The 24317-nt window shown below is 49.0% G+C and overlaps 1 protein-coding gene across 13 annotated transcripts in view; it reads left to right on the top strand.

Moving 5' to 3' along the window:
• NRP2 (neuropilin 2) overlaps window positions 1-24317 on the top strand; it is a 93887-nt gene that overhangs the window by 42519 nt on the left and 27051 nt on the right. For all 13 annotated transcript variants that reach the window (XM_075028220.1, XM_075028219.1, XM_075028224.1 and 10 more), the window contains 5 exons: window positions 7385-7529; window positions 7831-8180; window positions 9300-9444; window positions 13188-13304; window positions 15863-16015. In XM_075028220.1, coding sequence (XP_074884321.1) covers window positions 7385-7529; window positions 7831-8180; window positions 9300-9444; window positions 13188-13304; window positions 15863-16015 — 910 coding nt within the window. The remainder of the gene's footprint in view (window positions 1-7384; window positions 7530-7830; window positions 8181-9299; window positions 9445-13187; window positions 13305-15862; window positions 16016-24317) is intronic.

Below are 24317 nucleotides of genomic sequence, written 5' to 3'. Positions count from 1 at the left end.
ATTCACTCTGCTTCCCAGAATGAGTCCTCTGTGCAGAGGCCCCTAGCAGGGTCTCATGCCTCCAATACTTGGAGTATTTAAGTTCCTCATGTGCCAGTGAGGTGGTGTTAGTCCTATTTTAGAGGTAGGGAAATGGAGGCACAGGGCATCCCAGCACCCCATAGGAGAGTCAGCAGCTGAGCTCCCCCAGACCTAGGGCGGGCTGGCTCCGGGACTGCAGCTCATGGCAGAGCTCACGTATAACCCTGATGCGGTGGCCATGTGCTGGTGTGGAGGCTCTGTGCTCTCCTAGGACCCACTGACTGCGGCAGACCTTTCTGTGAACTGGGGCCATCTCTCCTCACCCTGGGCACCCCATGGAAATGCGTGAGTTTCAGGTCTCACTGGGACCATTTCTGCAAGTCGAGGCAGACAGGAGATTGGCAACATGCCAGGCAGAGAGATGGGCTAAATACACAGTTAAGTGTTTCAAATAACCACTGGCAATAAATTTACCTTTCAGAGTCTAACTGGGGTGGGAATCAGGTGGTTTTAGTCACAGGGAAAAGTAGATGTCCCATCCTTGCAGTCCCAGGCATTGGACACTGGATCCTCAGCCAGGGTGGAGCAGGACAGCACAGTTGGTTTCAGTGCTGCTGGGCCAATTTACATGGCTCCAGCAAGACCCTAAAACCTGGCTGGTGCCAACCCAAAGCTGTCCCATAGCCACGTGAATCGCCACCATTTCAGGATTTCACCCTTGAGTCCTATCAGCTTTTTTCTGCTCTGTTTTCTCTCTTCATAAAACAGAAGAAAAATCAAACTTCTCCTTTTTTACTCCTTTATTCCAGTCTCACTTCATTCCCATGTTCTGGCCTCAATTTAGCAGACACCTCCCGAGGCTGGAGGATAAGTAATTGCTTTTTGGTGGCTCGCGTACCCCTTGCATCCAAGTGACTGCTTTTCCTTCCTGCCGAATGACTGGCTGCCAGCCGCCAAGCCGCAGCAGGACCGGGGCAAAGCCCCTTGCTCATGGGCCTGGTGCCTGGGGCTCTGGCCCCACATTCCCCACCCACATTAATCCCCGCCATTCCTGCATTAGGCAAGTTCCCAGATGTCTGTATTCAAGGTGCAGATTCCTCCCTGCGTCAGTGCGGCGCTCCGCACGGTTCAGGCTGCAACAGTGGAGTGAACCATGCCAAATAGATTTGTCAAGTCTGCCGCAGCTTGATTTGGTGCCATGAGGAGCGGGGAGGGAGAGGAGGGGGTGGACAGACAGGGACTCTCTATTCCTCTATATACATGCAGATATATATGTGTATATATATATATATACACATACATATATATATATACACATACATATATATATATATATGCACATGCACACATAGGCATATGGGGTGTATCAAGCACTGCTCTGAATTTCTGCTGGCTGTGTGGGCCAAAAGCAAAGCTCTGCCATGTTATAGGTGGGTCAGCTAACATTTACATCTTCATCAGGGAACTAAAGCAAGTGAAAACCAGCGAGTGCAGGAGAGGTGGAGAGGGGATGATGGTCTCTGCCGAGGATGGGGAGCTCTGACCCCTGCTTTCTTTCTGCTTTCTTTCACCCCCATTTCCCCTTCCTCTGGTGTTTCAGAGGAGAGTGGGACCAGGGTATTTCCTTGTGAAACATGATGGCTCACCTTTGAGTCCCCAGCCACTGGCACTCACAGTGAGAGAAATGGGAAAGGCAGGATGAAGCAGAGGAAAACAAAATTAATACGTGCTTGCAGCAGAGAGGGCTGGCTGGGCTGTTTCCATGCCGAGCGCTGCTGCGTTTCTGGGGTGGGGAGGCAGTGGGAAGGCAGCGTCAGGTCTGTAGCCAGCATGAGAGGAGCCCCACACTCACACCTTCTCCTTCCTGACCCATCCCTGCCAGGCTTTCCCCCTGCCTGGCAGCCTGCTCCCCACAAAGCCCAGCCCAGCACACCCCAGACATCCCCCTGTCCAGGGGGTGATGCTCTGTCCTTGCCCAGGGCATGGGACCAGGGGAGAGGCTAACCCAGTGACCTGGCTGAAGGTGCAGAGCTGTCTTCCTGTGTGTCCCCCAAGGGAAGAGAGCGGCCACCACCATGTGTTGCCCCACAGCACCCCTTACTACCCACCAGCAAGTTCCCATGGGACAGGACCGAACAACCCCTGCCCCAGAAAGGCTGCTCTGACTCTTGCCCTCACTTTTGCATCCACCTCTGTGTCATCCAGGGTTGATGGTCCCTGAGGTTATCTTCCAGGCATCGACCCTGGTGTGCATGCTGAGATCTTACCTAGTTGTTCGCAAACGTCTTAGAAAACAACAACTCGTTCTTGAACCCAAGGAAAAAAAAAGAGCACCTGGCAGGATTTGACCTTTTGGTATTGGCCATTTTCTTCAGACAGATTCAACTATGAGGATTTTATCGGAAAACAAAGCTCTCATCCATTCTGATTCATTTCCTTCTTTGTAGGGTCTCGGGTTCCAACTCCCATGTGGTCTCAGCCACTCTGCGGACTGCAGACATCAGCTCATGGGGATCACCTAGTGTGGCGAGGGACTGGGGGACAGGATGGGTCTCAGGATTCTGGGTGGGTTGGGACTGTGATGGGTGCTCTTGCTGCCTCCGTTGCTCTGTGTGCAAAATGGGAGGATGTGACTGAAACATTTGCTCTGAGAACCTGTAGGAGTTAATGGATGAGAAATGGCAGCAAGATCCAGCTGATGTGCATTTTCCATTTCCTACTCATCTTGATGGCTTTGTGCTTGTTATCAGCTAACCTTCCTGGGTGGTATTTCAGGTGGATGCAAGAAGGCAGGCTGAATTGCTGCAAAGAGCCGAATATCTCAGCTGTGCATGGAGCTGGGGATGTCAGAGGTGTTCGGTGGTGGCAGGGAATATTGAGGATGACTCTTTGGAGACCGTTGTGCCTTCCCTTAGGAGCATTCCTCTGTCCTTTCAGTTCTTAATGTCTCCTGTGTTCATTCACAGGGAGAGGGAGAGAAAAGGTTTCAGTCCTGTGGCTTTTTTATCTGGAAAACTCAGGAAAAGCTTGTATGATCAGCCAGAAGGCCACAAGTGCTTCTGCACAGAGACATCATGGTGCAGAGGGTTTGCCCAGAAGCATCCCCAGGTCCCAGCCTGCTTCTGCTGCTTTTGCAGGCAGGACAAAGATGTCCAGCTTTGGGAAAAGCAGCCTCGTGCATTCACCCATGGTGCAGTACCAGGGGAGAATTACAGCCCTGGCTTTCCTAGCAAGGCTGCAGCTTTGTACTTCTAGGCCTGATATCTCCTTTGCAGGCTAACAGAGTGCCACTCCTTGTGTCCCTGGTGACTCCCGGATCTGAGTGGAGCCTCTCAAAGACACGGCGCTGGCAAGCCCAGCCCAGCACACTGTGCCTTGCCCAGACGGCTGTGCTTCGTTGAGTGTTGCCAAGTATCATTTTTCTTTTACCTCCTTGTTCCTGGATTTAATAAATCCAGAACTATCCACCCTCCACTCGAGCCAGAATCCTCCCACCATCAAACATGCCCCATTTTATGCTTTCCCTCTCTGACAAGGAAAATAATCTCCCCTACTTTTCTCCTTCATGCTTCTCTGTCTAAATCCTGAAGCCCTAATCCTGTTAGCATGCTCTGTTCCAGGGCTCTGTCTCCACGGGGGTAACATAATCCTGCAGTAAATCTAGTGGGTCCAGAGAGACACATACATATGGACGAAGGCAGGGCTGCTGCCATCCTTGGCCTTCTCCTCTGCCTCCCCTAGCTGCTTTCTTTAGCTCCCCAAGAAATTGCATAGTGGCCAAGCGGCACAATAAATAAAGCGGGAGAGGGGTTACCTCCTGCCCCCTCCCTGACTCATTGCATCTTCGACTTCACAGTGCTTTTTGTCTCCCTGTCTTTCACTCCCTTCACTCCAAACTGCTGTTGGCACAATGCCCATACCCACTGGTGCTAATGCAGCTTCAGAAATCCCCCCATCACCCTGTGGCAGTTCCAACATGTCAGAAATACAACTTGTAAGTGTTGGTGTGGAGCTTGTGCACATGGAAAACATGCCCGATCCTCCTCTAGCCTAGGCATCATCTCCCACCACTTGCTTTCTGCAGCAAATTAATTAAGCAGGTCAGCTCTCATTGATTATCAATTTAATTTTACATGTAGACCTGCCAACTGGACTAAAACAGAAGTAAACATGAAGTATATGGGGAGGGGATGGGCAGCTTTTTGATGCAGCAGTGAAAGTGAGTCCCTTGACTGCTTCTTGGAAGGTGCTTTTAATTTGTTAATGGTTTTCCCATTCGTCTTCTGGCTCCGTCACCCTTCAGCGCGTGTGCGTGTGCATGCGCGTGTGCATGTGTGCTCTCTGCTGAGTTGTATCTATCTATCTCCCTAGATCACAGCCAGATTTTTTTTTTCTGCTGGTGTAAATTACTGTGACTTCTTATACTTCGATGGCAATATGTTGATTTACACCATTTGAAGACTTGGCTCAAAATATGTGCTGAGTGGGATGGGAAGCAGATAGGATGGGAGGAATAGCAATGTTCTATTTTGGTAAGGGGGAAGAAATCTTTGCTTTCTTGGCACTCCCAATTTCACACATTTTCCTGCTAGTTCTTCCCATGCCGTGAGTGCTAATTTGAGGCAGGATGTAGAGCCTGTTCAAGTCAATAGGACTCTCTCCACAGTGTGTTCAGGCTCTGGGGTCAGCATTTTCAGTGCAGAGAAATCATATGCTCAGGGTCAGACCCTGGTCAGCAGCATCGGGACCTGCAGGCTCGCGATGCATTTCCACTTGGGAAGGAGGCTGAAAGGCCAGGCACGCAGGAAGACCCCACTTCTCTAACAGCACTAAGCACCTGCCCTCTGAAAATGGCCCCTTCCTATTACGCTGAACAGGGTGCGAAGCAATGACTGTCTATGATAAATTGGGGCTTTTCAGAAACAAGGTTCACTGGGGCAGATCCTGTCAATGTGGCTGATACTAGAGCTGGAAGTCAGGTGCCATTTCTGCCCTCATAAACTGGCAGTCTGGAGTGTTAAGGCCCTGATTCAGAGTTCCATAGCTTGTTGAATGTCATCTAGTCTGAGGAAATTACAGGGCCCCAAATCTAAAGCAGAATTGAGGTTGCTCTCCTTGGAAGCAGGTGGTTGGGACTAAGGTCGTGTAAGAGATGCTTTCAGCAATGCATGTGGTAGTGATAAAGTTTTTGGGCTCAGTCCTGCTTCTGCTTTCTGTCAAGCTTGACTTTGCAGAAGTCAGCAACAAATTACGCTGGTGTAAATTTGGATTCTGGCCCCTGATGCTCGTATGTGCGAAGTGAACTAAAAAAGAACAAAACTAGAAATATGTTAAACCAAAAAGAGCAGCAAACCTCGTCAGTGACTGTTAAACATGCTGGTCCATATGCAACCTTTGGCTCATGGAGTCTTCAAACTGCTGATTGTGGGAAGTGAAGAGAGGTTGCCAGGAGAAGACTCCCCCGGGCTTGCTGCCCCTAGGCATCTGCTGGGGCCACCATCAGGAGCCGCCGCCTGGGACAGAGGGACCTTTGGGCTGACCTGACGTGCTGCTCCTCCTGCTAAAATAGTTGCACCAGCTCAGATAAACATTTCCTGTCTTCTGGTGTTAGGTTGAGAGGTAAGGTGTTGTGTGTCAGCTTCTGTGTTGACATAAAGCTGGAGGCTTTGCTGTGGTGTGGAAATGTATCCTTTCAGCCTCTGTGCGTGTGTGTGTGTTCCCACAGGTTTACAAGACACACACATGCATGCCTGGAGAGTGTTTCACAGGAACCACTCTTCTTATAGCTCTCCTGCTGGAAAAAAAGGTATTTGGTGTCTGCTGAGCAAGGAAAAGGATGGGAAGTGGGGTCAGACAGGATAAAATAGGATATTAAAAACACATAAACCATGCTGCGTTGCTAAACAGTAGCAGCATGATATATATTCTCCAGATTAGCATTTCTGCTCACTTTCACATCAACCCCAAATCCCAATTACCAGCCAGATTTGCAGCCAAGGCCCACTGCGGGGTGGCTGCTCCCTGCCCCAGCAGGAGTGCTGCTGTTCCAGGCTGGACAGTGATGCACAGGGGCAGCCCAGAGCTGGTTGTGGTGCTGCAAACAGATGCTGCCCCTCTGCAAATACTCTCTTCGTACCCTGGCGTGCTGGATCCTGGGACAAGAGCAGTAACAGGTGCCATCAGCAGGCCTAGAGCAGGGGGAGGCTTATAAAATGCTTCTTAACTGCTATTCAAGGCGAGAGGCCAGGATACAGCCTCACCCCTTTTTCTGTCCCGGATCACAGGGATCTGCAGTTGAATTGTTTGACTCTTGCCTCCAACAGAAGGAGATCAGTGCCAGAGATTACACTTTTCTGCTTCACTCCGAGATAAACTTAGTGGGAGCTCCTGTGCTTAGCACGGCATATGCAGGGTAGGAGCCTGCAGAAGAGCCCAGCCAACATCTATCTCAGTGCGGATGCGGCTCCTGGCTGAGATTGGAGGATGCTCTAGCCTTGTCCCAAGAGCCTGCATTCTTGGAGGGGAAGCGGGCGATGCCTGCAACCCCGGTCTGTGAGCTTTAGTGCTTTATGCTGGGGGCAGAGAAAGGATTGAAAATTACCCTTACGTTGGTTATTTCCTCTTTTCCCCCTTTTCACTGCTATGGCTTTGCAGGCTGAAAGAGAACACAAGCATCCAGTCCTTGTCTGGCCTATTAAAATAATGGGCAAGAGAGGTGGATCTAATGTCCATCTGGTAGTTACTGATTACGGCCATCTGGTAGGGCAGCAGCCTTTTCATATTAAGTTGGATCATAAACTCTCCTGAAAGGCTGTCTCTGTGTGGCGGGCTGCATGTGTGTGAGATAGGTGGGGGGAAGGGGCTGGCTGGGGCAGCAGCTTGTCACCCCAGGCAGGAGCAGCATCCTCTCTGCTCACACCGCTGCTTGCACATGATGTTTCCTAGTGGAACTCGGTTGCGAGGACGTGTCAGGATGTCAGCCCGTTTACCCACGGAGGGGAGGCGAGATCTCGCGCAGCGTTGGGGCACATCCAGCCTTTCGCGTTGGAGTGGCTCTAGGTTTGGGGGCAAGCTCGAAGCAGCTGTGGCCTGATAGTCCAAGGTGCCTCGGGGTGCCGTGAGAGGCAGCAGAGCAGCGAGCTCCTGGGTATCCTGCCTGATGGGTGACTCCATCCACCACGCTGTCCTGCCAGTGGGTCAGCGCTCCCTGCCTGCCCCTGGGTGCTTGCCCTGGCCAGAGGCTGGGCCAGCCCAGAAAGCCTCTCCTTGGTTTTCCCTGCTGAGATTATTTCGGCTACTGAACTGGTTATTTCTTTCTGCCTGGAGAGGATGTAACCGTATTTGTGCCCCCTCTCCCTTGCAGACTTTTCAGGCCAATGAGGACGCCACGGAGGTGGTTCTCAACAAGATCCACAGCCCGGTGCTCACACGCTTCGTGCGCATCCGTCCCCAGAGCTGGCACAATGGCATCGCCCTGAGGCTGGAGCTGTATGGCTGCCGCATCACCGGTGAGGGTCCCCTCCTCCCCTGGGCCTCAGCCCTCCTTTCTGTCCATCTAACAGCCTGTCCCAGGGTGCTGTCCCCCACAGCTGTCATGGCTGACTGAGGTGGGAACAGTGACACTGTGAGCAGCATAGAGGCACCCATCCCAAGGGACATGCTTGGGGGGACAGGCACCCAGGCCCCGGAGGCAAGGGGGAAGCACCCAGTGCTGGTGCTGGTGTAGTGCCCAGAGCTTAAACCTATGGGGAGAACCACAAGCTCTCCCTTCAACCGCCCCAGCTCTTCATGCCCTTTCCTTTCCTGCAGATTCGCCCTGCTCCAACTTGTTGGGAATGCTTTCCGGCCTCATCCCTGACTCACAGATCTCGGCCTCTTCCATCAGAGGCTATGACTGGTCTCCCAGCATGGCCCGCCTGGTGAGCAGCCGCTCAGGCTGGTTTCCTCGTGTCCCCCAAGCCCAGCCTGGGGAGGAGTGGCTGCAGGTGGACCTTGGCATCCCGAAGAATATCAAAGGCATCATTATTCAGGGGGCTCGCGGAGGGGACAGTGTGACCACCGCCGAGTCCCGCTCCTTTGTGAAGAAGTTTAAGGTGGCCTACAGCATGAATGGAAAGGACTGGGACTTCATCCAGGACCCCAAAACAATGCAAGCCAAGGTAGGCACTGCATGGAGCAGCTGCAAAATGAAATATGTTTCTGGCTATCTTCAGTCTGCCTGATGCGTTCTTGGGAAATCAGCTGTATCTCCCCACAGAGACATTGGGATTTTGGGTTGTCACCATGAAATCCCAGGTTGTGTCCCCTGGTCCTGCTCCTAAGCTGTACTAGAGGCTGTAGGTTCAACCTTGCCCCAGGGATGGTAATTTCCCTTCATTTCTTATTGTGGACCAGGCCTGGGGATGTGGACATCACCTTCTGGTCCTCCCAGCCCCTGCAGGTCAGAGCCCACAAGATGGTGTGTTTGATTATGTTTGACACAAACTAATTACGTATTTTAAGAGTAAAGGTGCTGCTGTTGTGGCTTGTACCTCTGGAAGAGGAAGGTGAATCACAACTTCTCTTTGGGAAATTTGCTGTATCTGAAGTCCCTTTTGCCACACTGGTGTGACCCTGAAATTCCCTGTGTTTTTCCCCTGTCGTTGGAGTTCCCCATAATCTTTCTGCTTAGCGGTATGGGGGTGGCAAGGGGCTTGAGGAATAAACAAATTCTCTGCTACTGCCTGTTCTGTTTTTGTGGAAACTCATCTGCTTCTGAAAATTTGGGTGGTTTAACTTTTCCCGATCCTACAAATGAGTCTTAGAAGGCCTGATGCTATCTATAGCCCTCTGTTTATTCCCCACAGACGTGAGTTCGTGCACGTAAGCTGAAAAGCAGCAGTACTTGGACTGTGAGGAAAACTGCGCGTTTACACTATCCTAGAACATGCAGTAGCGTCTTTATTTGCCAAAGGACAAATCTGATATTATTTATATGTGAAATTAGTGGATATTCCCCAGGCTTCCCCTGCATGGCTTGGATCAGAATCTGACCCCTGGATATTAAGCAGAGGCCAAGATAGATTGTGCAAGTTTCTTAGAAACAGTCTGTCTGGTCCTCTTGAAACTGAGGAGGAACATCCCAATTTCTGCTCAGCTGGACTCGATGGCCTGGAGTCGGGCAGCTAAACTATTTCAAACTGTGGCTGCGTCCTGCCAGACCCAAATTATCAAGTCTGGTGGAGAGCATGTGGGATGCACACATCACTTGCCTTCTCTCTCTCTCTCTCTCTCTGTAGCTTTTTGAAGGCAACATTCACTATGATATCCCTGAAGTCCGGAGATTTGACCCTGTTCCTGCCCAGTACGTCCGAGTGCACCCAGAGAGGTGGTCCCCAGCAGGAATAGGAATGCGCCTGGAGGTGCTGGGCTGCGACTGGACAGGTAGGAGCCCCTGTGCCTCTGCCCACTGGCTCCATTGGAGTTGTGGCAGGCACTAAACCAGCAAGGTGCAAGTGTAAGGTTATTTCTCTCCCTGCTGTCCCATCTCAGGGCCATGCCATTGCAGGGAGACTGCAGCCATGAAGGTAGGACCTGCAGTGTGGCCTGACCCCATCTTTTTGCTTCCACCTTAAAAGAACTGGCCTTGATGCAGAATGTAGCAGCAATGTTTGGACCCCAATCCAAGCTTTCACAGAGCCCCATGCAGGATTTGTCCCCAACTCCCTTCTCCCTCCTTTCAGATCTTTTATCTGGATGTTGTGCAGGCTTTCCCAGTCTCTGTGTTAGATAACATTTGGGCTTTTTAATCCAAATGGATAAGACAAAGAGTAGGAAGAGAAGCAGAGGTACAGAAGAGGGGTGCAGTGACCAGTACAGGTACCTTGAACTGCCCCAGTAAGGCTTTCCTGTAAAAACAACTGTCCCTCTCTCATTGAACCCCATGTGGAAATCCTTTTGCAGACAAGGTTGGGCATTTAACTCTATGACATCTCTACAACATCCCTAAGAACAGGGAAGTTTGTTCACTTTTGCCCACCTGTTTTTCACAAGTGGTATGCCTTGCAGCCACCATTGTTTTTAATACAGAGGTGAAAACTGTCTAACACACTCACTGGGATCAGTAGAGGTTGTGCCTCTGACCCTCTTGAGGCTCAGTGATGATTGATTGCTCCATGGTTTCATGCCCAAAAGCCAAAAATGCACCCAACAGCTCATTGGGTCTGATGCTAGCTTTTCAGTGCCAGGGGCTAGTTGTCCCTTTTTTTAATCTATTTTGGTTTTAATAATCTGCTTAAATCAGAATCTGGTTTCCAGATGTCAGTGATAAAGAGGTATGATTTCCATTTTATAAACACATCTGTAGAAGGCATTTTCTTGTAAGAAGTCCCATTCAAGGAAGCTTAAAAGACACTGAGATTTTTTTCCACCCTTTTGTGGAGTCTTTACTACCTTTTCCTCCTGTGATGTGCTTTGAGATGCATTACAAACAGTTAACAGCAAATCACGCAACACATGTACACACAATTAATAATGATCATTTGTCACCTTTGAAGTCGATATCAAATCTCCCCCTGGACTTGGAATCCATTGTAAATGATCTAAACTTCAAATCAAGATTAGATCTTAATTTAAATCTTACATCTTTGGGATGTTGTAGGAAAAGCAGGTGCCATGGTTTTCATGCAAGCAGCGGGAGCTGAGGCTCTGTGCAGAAGTGGTCGGGCAGCTCCCACATCGCAGCTTCCTGCAGCTCCCAGGAGTCTTCAGCTGCCAGATCTGTGCAGACCATTGCTGGCTGGTGCATCACAGTGCTGCATCACTGCCGCAAAGGGAGGCAGTCACACAGGACCTCCGACCACGTACATGTCAGCCCCTCCGTTGCACTCCTCCAAATTGGAGATAAGAGGCATTTAGTATCCTCAACTTCTTGGGCTATTTTTGGTCCAAATTTTCTTTTACAGCTATGTCCACGCTCAGTTTCAGTATCAGCAGCAACAGCCCATGTTTTTTCCAGGCAGGGTGCTTTATGGTCATTTCCCAGTGTGGCTGTCTAATCATTTGTACATTGTAATATTTAAAACTCAACTGCCAAGTCATAAATATTCGTAGCTATATTGATCTACAGGCATTCAGCTTTGTAATCAGAGCAGGGTTTGTAATCTTGTAGATTCACCGTGTTATAGAAAGCATTTATATCCCTGATGCAACCTGAGGAGCAGAGATAGCCCATAGCATTATCTGCATGCTAAATCCAGGCTTGCTACATGCAGCAGTCCTTGACAATGCCAGGATACGACCCTCCTTTGCTAGGAGGACCCAGGCATGCTGCAGAACTGGCTGTGAAAACCTAGGCAATTGCATTTGCTTGGGAACAAGATTAAGAGATGAATTAAAACAAGCTGATGGAAATTTTTTTCGAGTGAGGGCCTAAGCCCATGTGTACCCTGCCCAGCTGTTTCTATTTCTTATCAGCAATGAGCATCTTAATTACTGAGTCAAACAGGTAACTTAACAGCAACTGGGCTCACAAACTAGTTGGCTAGTAACTCAAAAATTGGGAAGCAGGCAGTCAGCAATTGGCTTCTTTCAAAGACCTGCCAAAATTTTTCCTCTGAAAAGTGGAGATTGATGAATGTTCACTTGCAGCTGGTTTTCTCTCCTTTGAAGTTCCAAACATCTGGTTTCAATTGCTCAGTGACTTTGCATTTTGATCAGTGGTTACCACCAGTTGCACAGACACTTGCTGGGCCAGGGAGAGCAAAAGCGAGCAAGCAAGACCTCTTTTTCACTTTTCATTTCACACATCACGTTGTCCTCCCTGCTATTTTCATTATCTCTTGTAACCATCGTGTTGTGGCTCTGCCATGGTAACTGATTTTTCAAGATACATTTCTGCAGCTTGTCCAGGTCAGTGCAACACTGTTGATTTACATCCGCTCAGCATCTGTGTCCCGTATGGGACTTGGCTTTCAAGGTCCTTCCACATTGTCACATTTCAGCTATAAATCTCAATAAACAAGAACAACAACCTAAAAAAATGTACCAGCTCTAAATAACTTGCATCTTTTGATATGTTGCCTTCACCTGCTGCTTTTTTTTTTCTTTTTTTTATGACATTTTTCTGTGCCTGGCTGCTTGCAATTTGCTTCTTGGTTGCATTTGGAGTTTTATGGGGTCGTAACAAATTTGAACTTACAAATTAAAAGACTTGGAGGTTATTTGGTATTTTATCCTGAACAAAAGACAGCCACTGTAAAAAAAAAAAAAAGTAAAAAACCCCTGAGAGTTTATGTGCAACATGTTTAATAACAGGAAAATAAAAGGGCAGAAAGGAGCCTATGGAAAATATTCAATGTATTTAGCCATTTCCTCCTGCTTCTGGCTTTATTAAATGATATCCTGAAGGGTGCTGACAAAGAAACAATCACACATAACTGAGCAAAGCAGCCTCTTTTAAAAAGTGGATAGAATCAAGCCTGCTGTACTCCAGTTAACACACCCGTAAAAGAAGAAACTGCTGGAACCTAATGTCATTTACTGTTGATCTTAATATCCTTCCCTTTCTTGCTTAAATTTCCCCTGACACCTGCTTGGAGGTTGTTTCACACAGGCCGTGTTGGAGAGAGGGAAATTGGACAGAAACACTTTGAAAGCGTAGTCAGGAGCCTGGAGTGTGAAACCAGATGCTTTCTGCAGCGAGCCAGAGCGCACTATGGGATCCTCTGGGTCCATTTGCGGTTACGTCATTTGTGGGTTTGAGTGACTTAGTTTATAAATTGGCACAATTAGTGGGAATGTTGTGTGTTTTTTTTAACGTGTCATGTGCCTTTATGAAAGAAAAAGACATTCTGCCTGTGATCTCTCTTATCCAGTAATGACAGCTAAGTGGATTGCCAGCACCAGTGTAGATTAAAAAATTAAGAGAAAAAGTAGCATGTATGTCTAGAGAAGAGCCTTGTCCAATGGGAACTCTAAATCAAAGGAACTCCCATATGGAAACAGCCAGTTCACTTGAAGTTCAAACCATGCTGACATTTGTAGCACGTGGAAATTTCATGGTATTCTTGTTCTATCTCTTCCTGCCATTATAAGAACATGAGAGAAAGATTTTTTGCTTTGTTTCCTCCTGCCTGGGCTTTTTGTACTGTCTATTGCAAATAGCATCTGTACTCCATTTTTTTCAGATGTGAAGCCCACTGCAGAGACACTAGTGCCCACTTTGAAGAGTGAAGAGACCACCGTCCCATACCCAACTGATGAAGAGGCAACCGAGTGTGGTGATAGCTGTGGAGAAGAGGAGGGTATGTATCAGAGCAGCACATCTTTATCTCAATAAACGATGGGTTAGGAGCTAAGCAAATACTCTTATCTTCCTATTAGCTCCTATACATGGGGCTGATTCCTGGAAAGCTTAGAGTAATATTATTAGTGATAGGCTAAGATAAAAAAAAAAACCAAACAAAACCTGCCAAAATCTGATAAGTTATATCAAGGAAGGATGCAAGAGCAAGAGATAGCAGCTAATTCAGTCCCTAGGGCACGAGACTTGAAGAGCTGGTCTCCCAGCTTCCTTACATGACCTGAAGAAACTCACTTAGTGCCCTGTTTAGAGCCACCCCTGTTCCAGATCCCCTTGGCTAGGTGTCATAAATTCAGAAGGTGATTCAGGGGAGAGATTCAGACTGCCTGGTATGCAGGGCTCCTTTTGCAGAGGTCACAACTGTGGGATTAAATCACGATGTGTAGAGAAGGCTGATGTCCTGAACACCTATCTATTAAGGAACATCTTCCCTAATACCAGCTGCCTAAAATTTAGGAGAACAGACTGGGCTCCTTGTGCAGGCAGCAGAGAGAGAGGAACACTAACTCCAGGCCGGAGTTTGTCCTCCCAGTCTTAGGTGGCTGTCAGATGTACAGGGAATGGTTTGGTATCTGTGACTCTTGCCTGCCTCTTCTGACTATAGAAGAGGCTGAATGTTTGTTTAGACTACATGCTGTGCTTGTTAAGAGCCAGTGCTGGAGGGGACTAATCTCCTTTGCCTCAGATCCCTACCTGTAAAAGCAGACATCATACTCTTCTGCTCCTTGAAAGGGGGATGTGAGCATCTAAAGCTTGTAAAATATCCAGATTAAGTGAAGAGGGCTTGGCAGAGCTGTGCAGGGTTAGCTGTACAATGCAGTGTACAGGAGATGCACACCCCTGGGCACGACAGCAGAGCCTGGGCCTCAGCACTGGGGTTGGGGCATTTACACAAGGACTTCAACAAGAAATCTCATGAGGAAAAGCTATCCTTTGAGATAGCTCCAAGGACTTCTGTCACTTCAGCTTCCAGTCCCAGAGAAAAATTAATGGGTTTTAAAATTAATAAAATTTAAAAAGAACATTAATTGTTTTTTTCACACCTCCCATCAGGATTCTGACGTAGTTCAGTTCTGGAAATGCAAGTTGCAGCAGTAGCTCAAAGGGCCTGAGTCTCACTGCTTTGCCTCAATGATAAGCCTGTGCAACCCTGCTACCATTGAGGCACTTGGGAAACTGCCAAGAGGTAATTTAGGCCAGTAATAGTCTCTGCAACAACACGATTCCTGGGTGCAGTCCAGGGCAAGAGAGTGAGCGGAGTATGTCGTGGAGCATGGAACCAGCCTCCCTATCAGCTTCCCTCAGATTTAGTAACAATTTTCATTCTCATACTCCATAAACAATGAGTGTTTTTCTCTGGACAATCAGATTTATGACAGCCAAACAGAAACAATGCTGCTCTCCAGGGTATGAGATTAGATTGGAATACAAGGATCCATGATCTGCATTGTTTTATTTCAGAGTGGGAGCATATAAAGCAAGCCCTCTGTCCCTCACAGCAAAGTTCCCCTGATGCCTATTGCTTGAGTCACTCACCTCCTTCTGGCTATCACTCATTTTGTGGTCACTGTGATTTAAAACTTCCTCTCTGCTCAGGAAAAGTCCAGCCTATAATTGGGCTCTGACGTGCATGTCCGCTGAGTGCTTGGGATGGTCTCAGACCATTTCTGCAGCCTCCATGCCTTATGGCTGCTTCCCTGACTGAAGGAGCCAGCAGCTGCCTCGCTGCTACATGCAGTCCCTGGCATGTGCCCTCCTGCTCACAGACTTGTCTCTGCAGGAAGGCTCTCCAGAGCTTTTAAAGCTGTTTACACAGGGGAATTAGCTCAACTCCTGTTTCACAGATGAAAAGTTAAATGACTCGCCCAAAGACCATGTGGTGAGTCCATAGCAGAGCTAGAAATAGAGGCTGGCTCCTTTCGCTCAGAATCTAAAAGCTTGAGCTCATGGTGGCCCCACGTTTCCCCTGGTAGCATTTCCACGAGAAGGTAGGAAGTGGTGAGTGACAGCTCACCACGTTGACAGACAGCTCCCGTCTGGTGCAAGTGGCTAGATCTGTCACTCAGGAGCTGGGTTTCTGGAGCACTTGAGATTCTCCTTTTGGAGCCAGAGCAGGAACTGATGAGCACAGGGCACTCAGGAAGTGCTCTTCCCTGACATTTAAGAAGGCATTTAATATTTGACCGCTCTAGGGGATGAAGAGAAGGTGCTGATTAGAGTCTGGAAGCATTTGGTACTTGCTTTTATATTTGCTTAGTTTGGTGGATTAGCCACAGGACATGGTGTGAGCATTTTGATGATGCAGAACTTAAGGCTGATCCCTGGAGCTGACGAAATGTGAGATAGGTTAAAAGCATCTGTGTGAGTGAGATTTCATGCTTTCTTCAGTGTTTATGGCTTGTCAGCTATTTTAGTTTTGGGTTGTTTTTTAATAGCAATCCTTCGTGGGTAAGTGATTTTTTAATCCAACTTTATTTTGCTTCTATTTCTTTTTATAAGATTTCCACCTCCCTGTGAACTTCAACTGCAACTTTGATCTCCCTGGAGACCTCTGTGGTTGGTCACACGACTTGGCAATGGGTTATACATGGTCTTTTCAGCCTACAAGCACCCAGACTGGCAACTCTGAACCAAGCCCTGAGACTGTGCCTGGTAAGATGGTTAATACCATACCAAAGCAGGGAAGAGGGAGCTGATGGGGCTTTCTCTGTGTGAACAGTATGACTGATAATTGCACAGCTATCAAGAGTTGTGAAGGCTGTGCAGAGCTGAACATTTTCTTTTGTGAAAGCTTTCAGATGCTTTGCTGTATGGTTCATGACTTATTTATAGGACTGTGACTGCTGGCACTGAATTATACTAACTATCCTCTTGAGATAGCCTTGAATCAGACAGTGGGCTTTGAATCCCCTGTGACCATGAAGGTTAGCCCAGTCTTTGTTCCACATCCTGATCCAAACGTCCTCTGTAGGACCCAATGCTTTTTCCACAGAATGCATTTCCTCTTTTGTTAGAGATGCATTGCTTCTTCCCATATGTTGCTTGGATTTCCTATAGTCTTCAGCTATTCTGCACTCTGGGCTTGCATAGGCTGGATTTCAGCCTCCTCCAAGTGAAGGATGAGCTAAGCCCTAAGAGTGGTGAAATATGCCAGCTTCTTGCTGTTTGACTTTTGCTCTTTTTCTCTTCTGTGCTTTGTAAGCAGAAGATTCGCATGAGCATGGTAGAGCCTAATTTATGGAGGACCTCACTGAGATGTGCTGGCATGGGTTGGAAGGGAGCCTGCCTCTGGCAGTGTGGTTGATAGATCAAGTTCTTCAGCTTCACATCTTGGAACTTGCCCCAGGACTAGTCCCCTTTCCTTACCCTCATTGACTTTGTGGCATGGGTGGCATGAAGAATGTTTTCCAGTTTCCTCATAACAGTAGACTGCATCACCATCGCATCACATCTCTTCACTATCAGTCATTGCTTATGAAACTCAAGGCTCCCACAGGGAGAACTGGCTGATCCTACCTGTGTTCAGCTCTGCCCTGATGCCTGGTGACTCCAGTGTCTGCATGCCGTGCACCCAGGGAGCAGTGCATGCTGTGGGCTCCTCCCCGCCCTCCCCCTGGTAAGGTTGAGTCTTGAGATGCAAACATTCAGGCGAACCTGTTAGCCACCTGGCAGAGGCGCTGGCCAGATTGGCAGTGCCGCCAGCCAGTTGGAAAGCCGTGCAGCCAACACCTGGTAGGCAGTGCTAAAGAGGAAAATATGTATTCCAGAAACATATGGGAAGAGGAGAATCTGCTACATCTCCACACACAAATCACCCCCACACAAATGCACACATCATTTCTCTCTTCAGCTCCTGAGGTGCTCGGCATCTTTCTAAGAGACACGGTAATGCTGTAAGTGCAGCCTATATGGACATCTGACAAATTCTTTGGCGTGACATAGGGTCACAGTGTCTGCTATGGAGAAAAACATTTTCATATTTCAAGTGTTTATCTCTTCAGCATTTGAGTGCTTTAGAAGATTAATATCTGGAGCTCAGTGGAGCCTCAGGCAACAGCAGAGAACACTTACAGCCAGCCCCAGACTTAATAACCCTCCCCATCTCATTCGCTGTAATAATGTTTAATTAATATAAGCCTCCTGCAAGTAGGATAAAAATTACTTATTTTTATAACTCAGACTCAATTTTTCATTTCATTTCCTCTCCCCCGAGTCTCTCTGCAATTAGTTGGCCATAGTTTCTTAGAAGACTCTGTTGTATGTGCGCACGTGTGTGTGTGCGCATGCACAGCCCGGGAGGGGCTGGTGCTGCCTCAGACAGCTCAGCACGCAGTTCTGCTTTTTACCCTTCTTCTACCCCTTCTTCTCTTTCTTAGTTATGAATTGCAAAACCGCATCGCTGCAGCTGAGGGAACATTTTCCTACTGAGTTCAGTGATCTGGTTTTGTGCCAGTGTGGCGAGCTCTCCCTCACGGTGCTGTGCTGAGCCAGGTACCGAAGCACTGGCGAGGTGCAGGCAGGCGCTCAGGCCCTGCCCAGCAAGTCATGGACTGTACAGGCAGAGGAAGAGGAGGAAGTAGCAGCTCCAGGGGGCTGAAGTGACTTGCCCACGGTGGTGGAGGAAGTCAGCAGCAGACACCAGGCACGGGGTGAGGGATGGTTGGTGGTGGTGCCATGGGATCAGCCTCCTGGCTGGGTCGGGCAGGAACGCACCCTCCACGCAGCGTGGGACTGCGGAGGGGCGGGCATGCAAAGGCATCGCTGCCACGCCTCGCTTTGGTCCTGCTCTTAGAAATTAAGGAGACATGACACCAAAGAAAACAACTATTTGCTTTTTTTCATCCCCGCACAGCTTTTAAAAGCAACTCGAGAAACATGAAAAAGAGGCGATGCCAGCCCCTCGGCAGGGACAGAATTGAAGCATTGTTTGGTTCACACTCCCCCATTCTTCCCGTGCCTTTCCCTCGCGCTCCCTCCAGCACTTTGTTTCTACTTAGAAAATTCATCCTCAGACTCCAGGGAGCGGGGAATTAAAAGCCCTTGTTCGGGGTGGTCTCTCCTTGTGAATTCCTCACCCTGGGGTGAGCAGTTGGGTGAAGGAGAGCAGCTGTGCTTGGTTTAGGGGCAGGCCAAAAGCTAACGGGAACTCAAAACCGCTGGAGCCCAATTTACTCTGATTTAAAGGTGCTGGCTCAGGCTAGAGGCCGTGGCTGTTCCACAGTAGCAAGGAAATGTGCTGTGCCTTTAAGAGCCATGTGGGATGTGTTTCTGTTTCTTCTGAAAATGGCAAAAAAACAAAAATTAAAATTAAAAGGGAAAAAAATAATAATGAAAGGAAGAGCCCTGGCTCAGTCTGCATGAGAGAGAGGGGGAAGGAAGTGACCATGGTGAAATATCCTCTGTGAGGCACTTGATTAGAAAAGTCTGCTGAGAGACGGGCCTGAATTCCTCAGATATCTCCCGATTTCATTTTATGTGCTGCATGCAATTCCTCCTCATCTTTGGCACGGAGAACTTCTCGAGACTGACAAGACACCCACTGCTCTCATTCCACTATTTTTATTTCCAAGATACTCTTTCAGGCAGCTCTGCGTTTCTTTTTTTAGCCCTGTGTTCCTTGGGCTCTTCGCACCATGCATTAGCTCCACGTCCTCTCCTGCAGGCTCCTGTTACACGTTTGCAGACCCCATTGGTAAAAGTGGACCCAAAGTGCCCAACTCAGCAGAAACCCAACATGGTTCCAGCTGTTACCCTGCCCTTTGCAAGCCTAGAAAATACTGTTGCTACCTTTTCCATTCCCCGCAAGAGACTGCGAGGATTTTTCCCCTCTATGGATTTTCAGATGCTTCCCATCTGTAGGAAGATTCCCCTTAGCTGCACCTAGCAAGCTTCAAGGAGCAACAAGTTCAGCTTTCAATGAAGTTTCATCCCCCCCTTCTGCTACACGCAATGGCAATATGCCATTGGTGTCAAGATAGAGGTCTTAAGACCTGAAAATAAATCTGAGTTTGTAAGTTGGGAACCTCAACTCTTCACTGTCTTTGAATTTCACCAGGGTCTTGATCCCAAAGGGTATGAAGATCCTGGGTTGTATCCTTAGCTGGTAGGTGAGGTTGCATTGCTCTCAGTGATGCTACGCTAATAAGTCAACACTGAAAAACTGGAATTGGTGTGTTTTGCCCATTTTTTTCCCCCTCCCCTTTTCTTGCAGTCATTAAGTAAATAACCTTGTGGTCCTAGAAGAGCACTGTGGGGTCTGCACCTCTACCACACGCTGCTTCTCATTTGGGTGAGCACAGCACTGGGGTCAGAGCCCCAGCAGCATTGTGAACACTGTGTTGTTTGGATGTTGGCAGCTGTACATGCACGCAGAAAAGGAAGCGATTTTAACCTTGCAGCTCTCCTGACCACGTAGCTCTTAGGCTGGGCTGCAAAAACCCACTGAGAGCTTCTGTTGTGGGCCACAGCCTTGCTGGCTTTGAGGGTCAGGAATGCTGCTCATTCGGGTTGCAGGCGCTGCAGGGAGAGGTTTATTTGTTTCAAAGCGTTTCCAGCAGAGGAATGTTTGTAGTGCTCTGAAGTTTCATAAGATCTTATTTTTTAAGGAAAACAAATGTTGAGCTGTTTTTAAGCTGATGGTGACCCTTTACCATGCCTGTGTTTTTCCCATGGGATCTTTAAAAGGGAAAGTTTCATATTTTTCCTGCAATCCATGAGAACTTCTGCCTGAAGGCCTTGATCCTACTCTGTCCAAACCAGCAGAAAGGTTTTCATGGTGTTAATGGAGGAGGGCTGGACTGAACTAGGTCTGCATTTACTCTCATGAGACTTACTCCCAGGGCTTGTGCCCTGGGGACACATTTTGACCTCTAGGATCAACCCGGTCCCCTTTGAAGTAGGAGGGAGTTTTGCATGTGGGGTGGTGTGAAAGTCAAACACTTCTGTGCAATGGGTGAGCAGCTGCACACTGTGGGAAGGAGGCCGCATACCCGGCTCTGTCTATCCCTGCTCCCCCCACGTGTGGTGCAGGTTGCCTCTCAGCAAAGCTGTACATGGCTCTCTGGACCCTCGTTTGCACAGTGAGGAGAGCAAACCCTAAAAAGTCATTCATGCCTTGGCTGCCCGCAGCATGGTGGAGCTGGGATGCCCCAGTACCCAGATCACGGCAGGTTTGCTGAGCATTGGCTGGGCTGTGCGAGTGCCCCAGCCACAGGCTAGGGCCAGGCTGTCCTCATGGCCGTACTGTCTTTCATGAGAGAAGGGGCATGGCCATGGTCTGTCCCTGCATTGCCAGCAAAGCTCCTGCTCGCTTGGGCTGGGCTGGAGGCAGAGGAGAAGAAACCATTCCTCTGGGGCTCACCCATTTCTTCGCCGCTTGCCTGAGTCCTTAGTCACTTTTTGGACCTATGCACCAGTGACACACACTGCCTATAAAACCGGGCTGGAATGCTCTCTGGAAAGCAAGACACTGTCTCTCAAATCTTAGTGCGTGCATCACTCCATCGCTTCGCAGCAGTGACTTAGCAGCCTGTGAGTCACAGAGCCCGATTCAGGAACGCGTGCGTGCGCGCGAGCAATCCGCAGTGTGCAGCCTGTGTGGTGGAAGTGCCGGCTCGGTTAATGCCTCTCGTTGTGCATGCAGAGACGCCGGGTGTGGGTGGGTCTGCACACACCTTTTCATGTAGGGGCATGCAGGGTGCCTGCCAGGCTAGTGGTGGACGCAGCACTGTGGCAATCAGCTCACTTAGCATAAATGTCAGGCTCTAATTGGCATTTGGTTTGTCAGGGACGCTGTGCCCTCGCTGCGCTCCCGGGGGGGAGGCAGTAGGACTCACGATTGTGCTGCGCTGTTGAGGACATGAGGCTTAATTAAGAGAGAGGATGTAATGGCCTGTCCATTAGAAAGGCTCCAGAGAGCAGGCGGAGGGCTTGGTTCTGGGCCGGTGTGGGGTTTTATGCCTTTTCACGGACTGATTTAGAGACTGAAATGGCAAGGACTTGGCAGGCTAATTAACACATAATCAAAATTGAGGGGATTTTCCAGCAGACACAGTGATCTAGTTAATATAAATATTAGTTTTACGGAGGATTGATTTCCTTTTGTAAATGAAAGTCTGTCATTGAGGAGAGGCCTGTCACTGAAATAACGGCGGCAGCCTTTTGAGGTGAATTTGCATGATTTGCCAAAAAAATTAAAAATACATTAACTATCCAATTTCAGTCTGCATATCCATGCAGCTGCCATCCCCCTGCTACCAGAGCACCCTGCAGTTGTCAGGGTATCTGAGCTGATCCACTCCCTGGAAAAGGCAAGGGCTGATTCAACCTCCAGTTCACATGCCTCAGAAGAATGGCAGGATTAGGCCCCGCTGGGACGTCCCCTTGGCCCTGACACAGCATGATCAGGGTGGCATTTGGGGCTGTGCAGGCAGCAGGCAGGGCCTGGAGCAGAGGTGTCACCTATGGGATTTGGCAGACAAGAGGTGGCTGCCGGTGGGCTGCAGCGCTGCCACTAAAACACACCGTGGAACAAGCTCTGCAATGAAGAAGCGTGCGGTGACCTTTGGAGGGACATAAGGCAATTCAGCGTGGGTCCTCCGTAGGAGCAGCAGCTGTAATTCAACAACATCCAGCAAGGGGGAAATGCGGAGGGAATCTGAAATCTCAGTAATTGCTTGTGTACATCCTGCCCCACATGTTTTGCTGGAAAACCTCCAGATGTGCTGCTGAGACCGATGAGGGAAGGTGCTTTTCTTGGGAGAGGGGGTAAGACGTGCAGGACCCAAGCACAGGCGGGCTGACCTTGCAGAGGGGGTGGCTGCCGTGACTCGTGCTTGCAGCCTGACCCAAACCGCGAGGCTTCATCCCCCGCTGCCCCTAATGTCCTCTCAGATGGCTTGCTAGCAGGAGGGGACAGGCGCGCCAAGAGGAAACGGCGTTGGCCAGATGGTTTGTTTGCAGGGCCTGGCTGGTGATTTATCCGGGACTCACTGCCGTGCACATACAAGCGACTCTGCCGTCGTCTGGCTGGGGATGGTTGCATGTTCACGCTCCTCTGGCTCCCCTACATCCAGATGATCCCATAAATCTTCCATGAGATTTATGCCGTAGCATCGGTTGCAAAAACAGCGGTAGGTTAAAATGCCTGAGCAGGTTTGTCCTGCCTTTTTTGAGCCGGTGCTTTGAACTACGAGTGCCAGTTCGGTGGGGGATGTAGCTGCTGTGTTAGCTGGAATAGAGGCTGCAAAGCAAAGTTCTGGGAAAGAGATTAAAATGCATTTCTGAGCCTGGAAGGATTGATCAGCTCATCATTGCAAGGCTCCCTTCAAGTGTTTTAGCAGGGGAAATCAGCCTTTCAGGTGCTTTCTGTGCCAAAGGCTTCCATTTACTGTATCAAACAGAGCGACTACTGGAACCACCAGGCTCCCACATGCTGTTCCAACAATTAGCTCCACAGTGCCCTTGTTCAGTCAGTCTCAGCAAATTTGTGGGGCTTTTCAGAAGGTCCAGCTAGCCATTAGAGTGATCCAGCCATTTCATCTTCAAATGACACAGAAAGTCGTGTCTGCTTGCACTCAGCTCTCCGCTCCAGAAGCTGGTACCAGGAGCGGGAGCGCATGGTGCCCAAACCCACTGTTACTTGCAGGGGAGCAGCTGGGTTCATCAGCCGAAGACCAAGCCTCCCTGCAGCCCTTGGGACTGCCAAGTAGGTCCTGGAGAGCTCGCTGGGCCCCAGCAAGTGCTGGGAGGGAAGCACAGGAGGTGCAGGGCTTGGGAGGGCTCCTGTGGCTCTGAAAGAGCCTGTGTGGTTGAGGGGAGCATCGGTTTTGGCTGCAGTTTAGGAGTTTATTTGATTTCACAGCCTGATAGGAATGGGAACAAACAGGAGGTTGGTATCTTCCCTGGTGGGAGGGATGTGACTCAGAGGCACACAGGCTCTTTGGCTGAAGTAGCAGAAGCAGCGATGCTGGGTACCACCGGCTCCCAGAGAGGGGTGGGGATCGTGAGGGATGTCCAGCTGCACAATTAACATAGTCCCCTGTGGTCAGCTGTGGGCTTTGGGTGGATCCAAGGATGGCTTGCATCCCTGCACTCACTCAGGCTGCCTAGATACTGGCACTGAAGGTCGGTCCTGAACTTTGAGGATCTGGATTTGATCATTCTTGAGCCTCACTGGTGCTTTTATTAAAGATTTGCCTGTGAGACCATTTCAGCTGTGAGATAATTGTATGATCGCAGTCTGATTTGCTCTTCCACCTTGTTTGTTGTTGCTGCTTTTTTCTTGTTGTTGTTGCTTTTTTCTTTGAAGAGGCTTGTAGTGAATTACAAAAAGAGGATTTTAATTCAGAAGACCTTGATGACTTATTATGCCTTATCACTCCTTAGGCATGGAGTACAGCTTGTTCTTTTCTTTTTTTTTTATTATTTCCTCCACTTGTTTATATCCCACATCTCCTCCTCCACCACTACCACTCTGAGGTAAATCACAAGAACACTCCATTAGAGAACGGCATGGTACCTTTTCAAGTGATTCACTCGAGCAGGAGTGGGCAAACATGCTTTCATCTTTTTTTCTGCTACTGTTTGTTGGCATGAAGTGCCAAGTGGCCCAAGTACATTTCATAGGTGCTGGAAAATATTGCTGGAAAATGTTGCACTTTCTTTATGTGACTGGTCAGGGACAGATTTGTCCTTCACGCAGCAGAATCGGTGAAAGTTCATATGGAGCGGATACGCTTTTGAAATATTTTGATCATACATCCCAGGAGTAGAGTGATGGCAAATCTTTCCACTGTCTTGTCCTGTATTTATTTTAGAAAGCTGTGTAGCTCACGGTGGTTGGTTTCAGCCCAGCTCTCTGGCAGTGACAAACTTCGGGCAGGGCCAGTGGCTGTGCAGCCACTGATACGTCTCCCTTGGGCTGGGATGTCACCGGATTGCTGAGCGGCAACGA

The sequence above is a fragment of the Buteo buteo genome, chromosome 5 (genome assembly GCF_964188355.1).
Source record: "Buteo buteo chromosome 5, bButBut1.hap1.1, whole genome shotgun sequence".
Classification (NCBI taxonomy): domain Eukaryota; kingdom Metazoa; phylum Chordata; class Aves; order Accipitriformes; family Accipitridae; genus Buteo; species Buteo buteo.
This window is presented reverse-complemented; position numbering and strand designations above follow the sequence as displayed.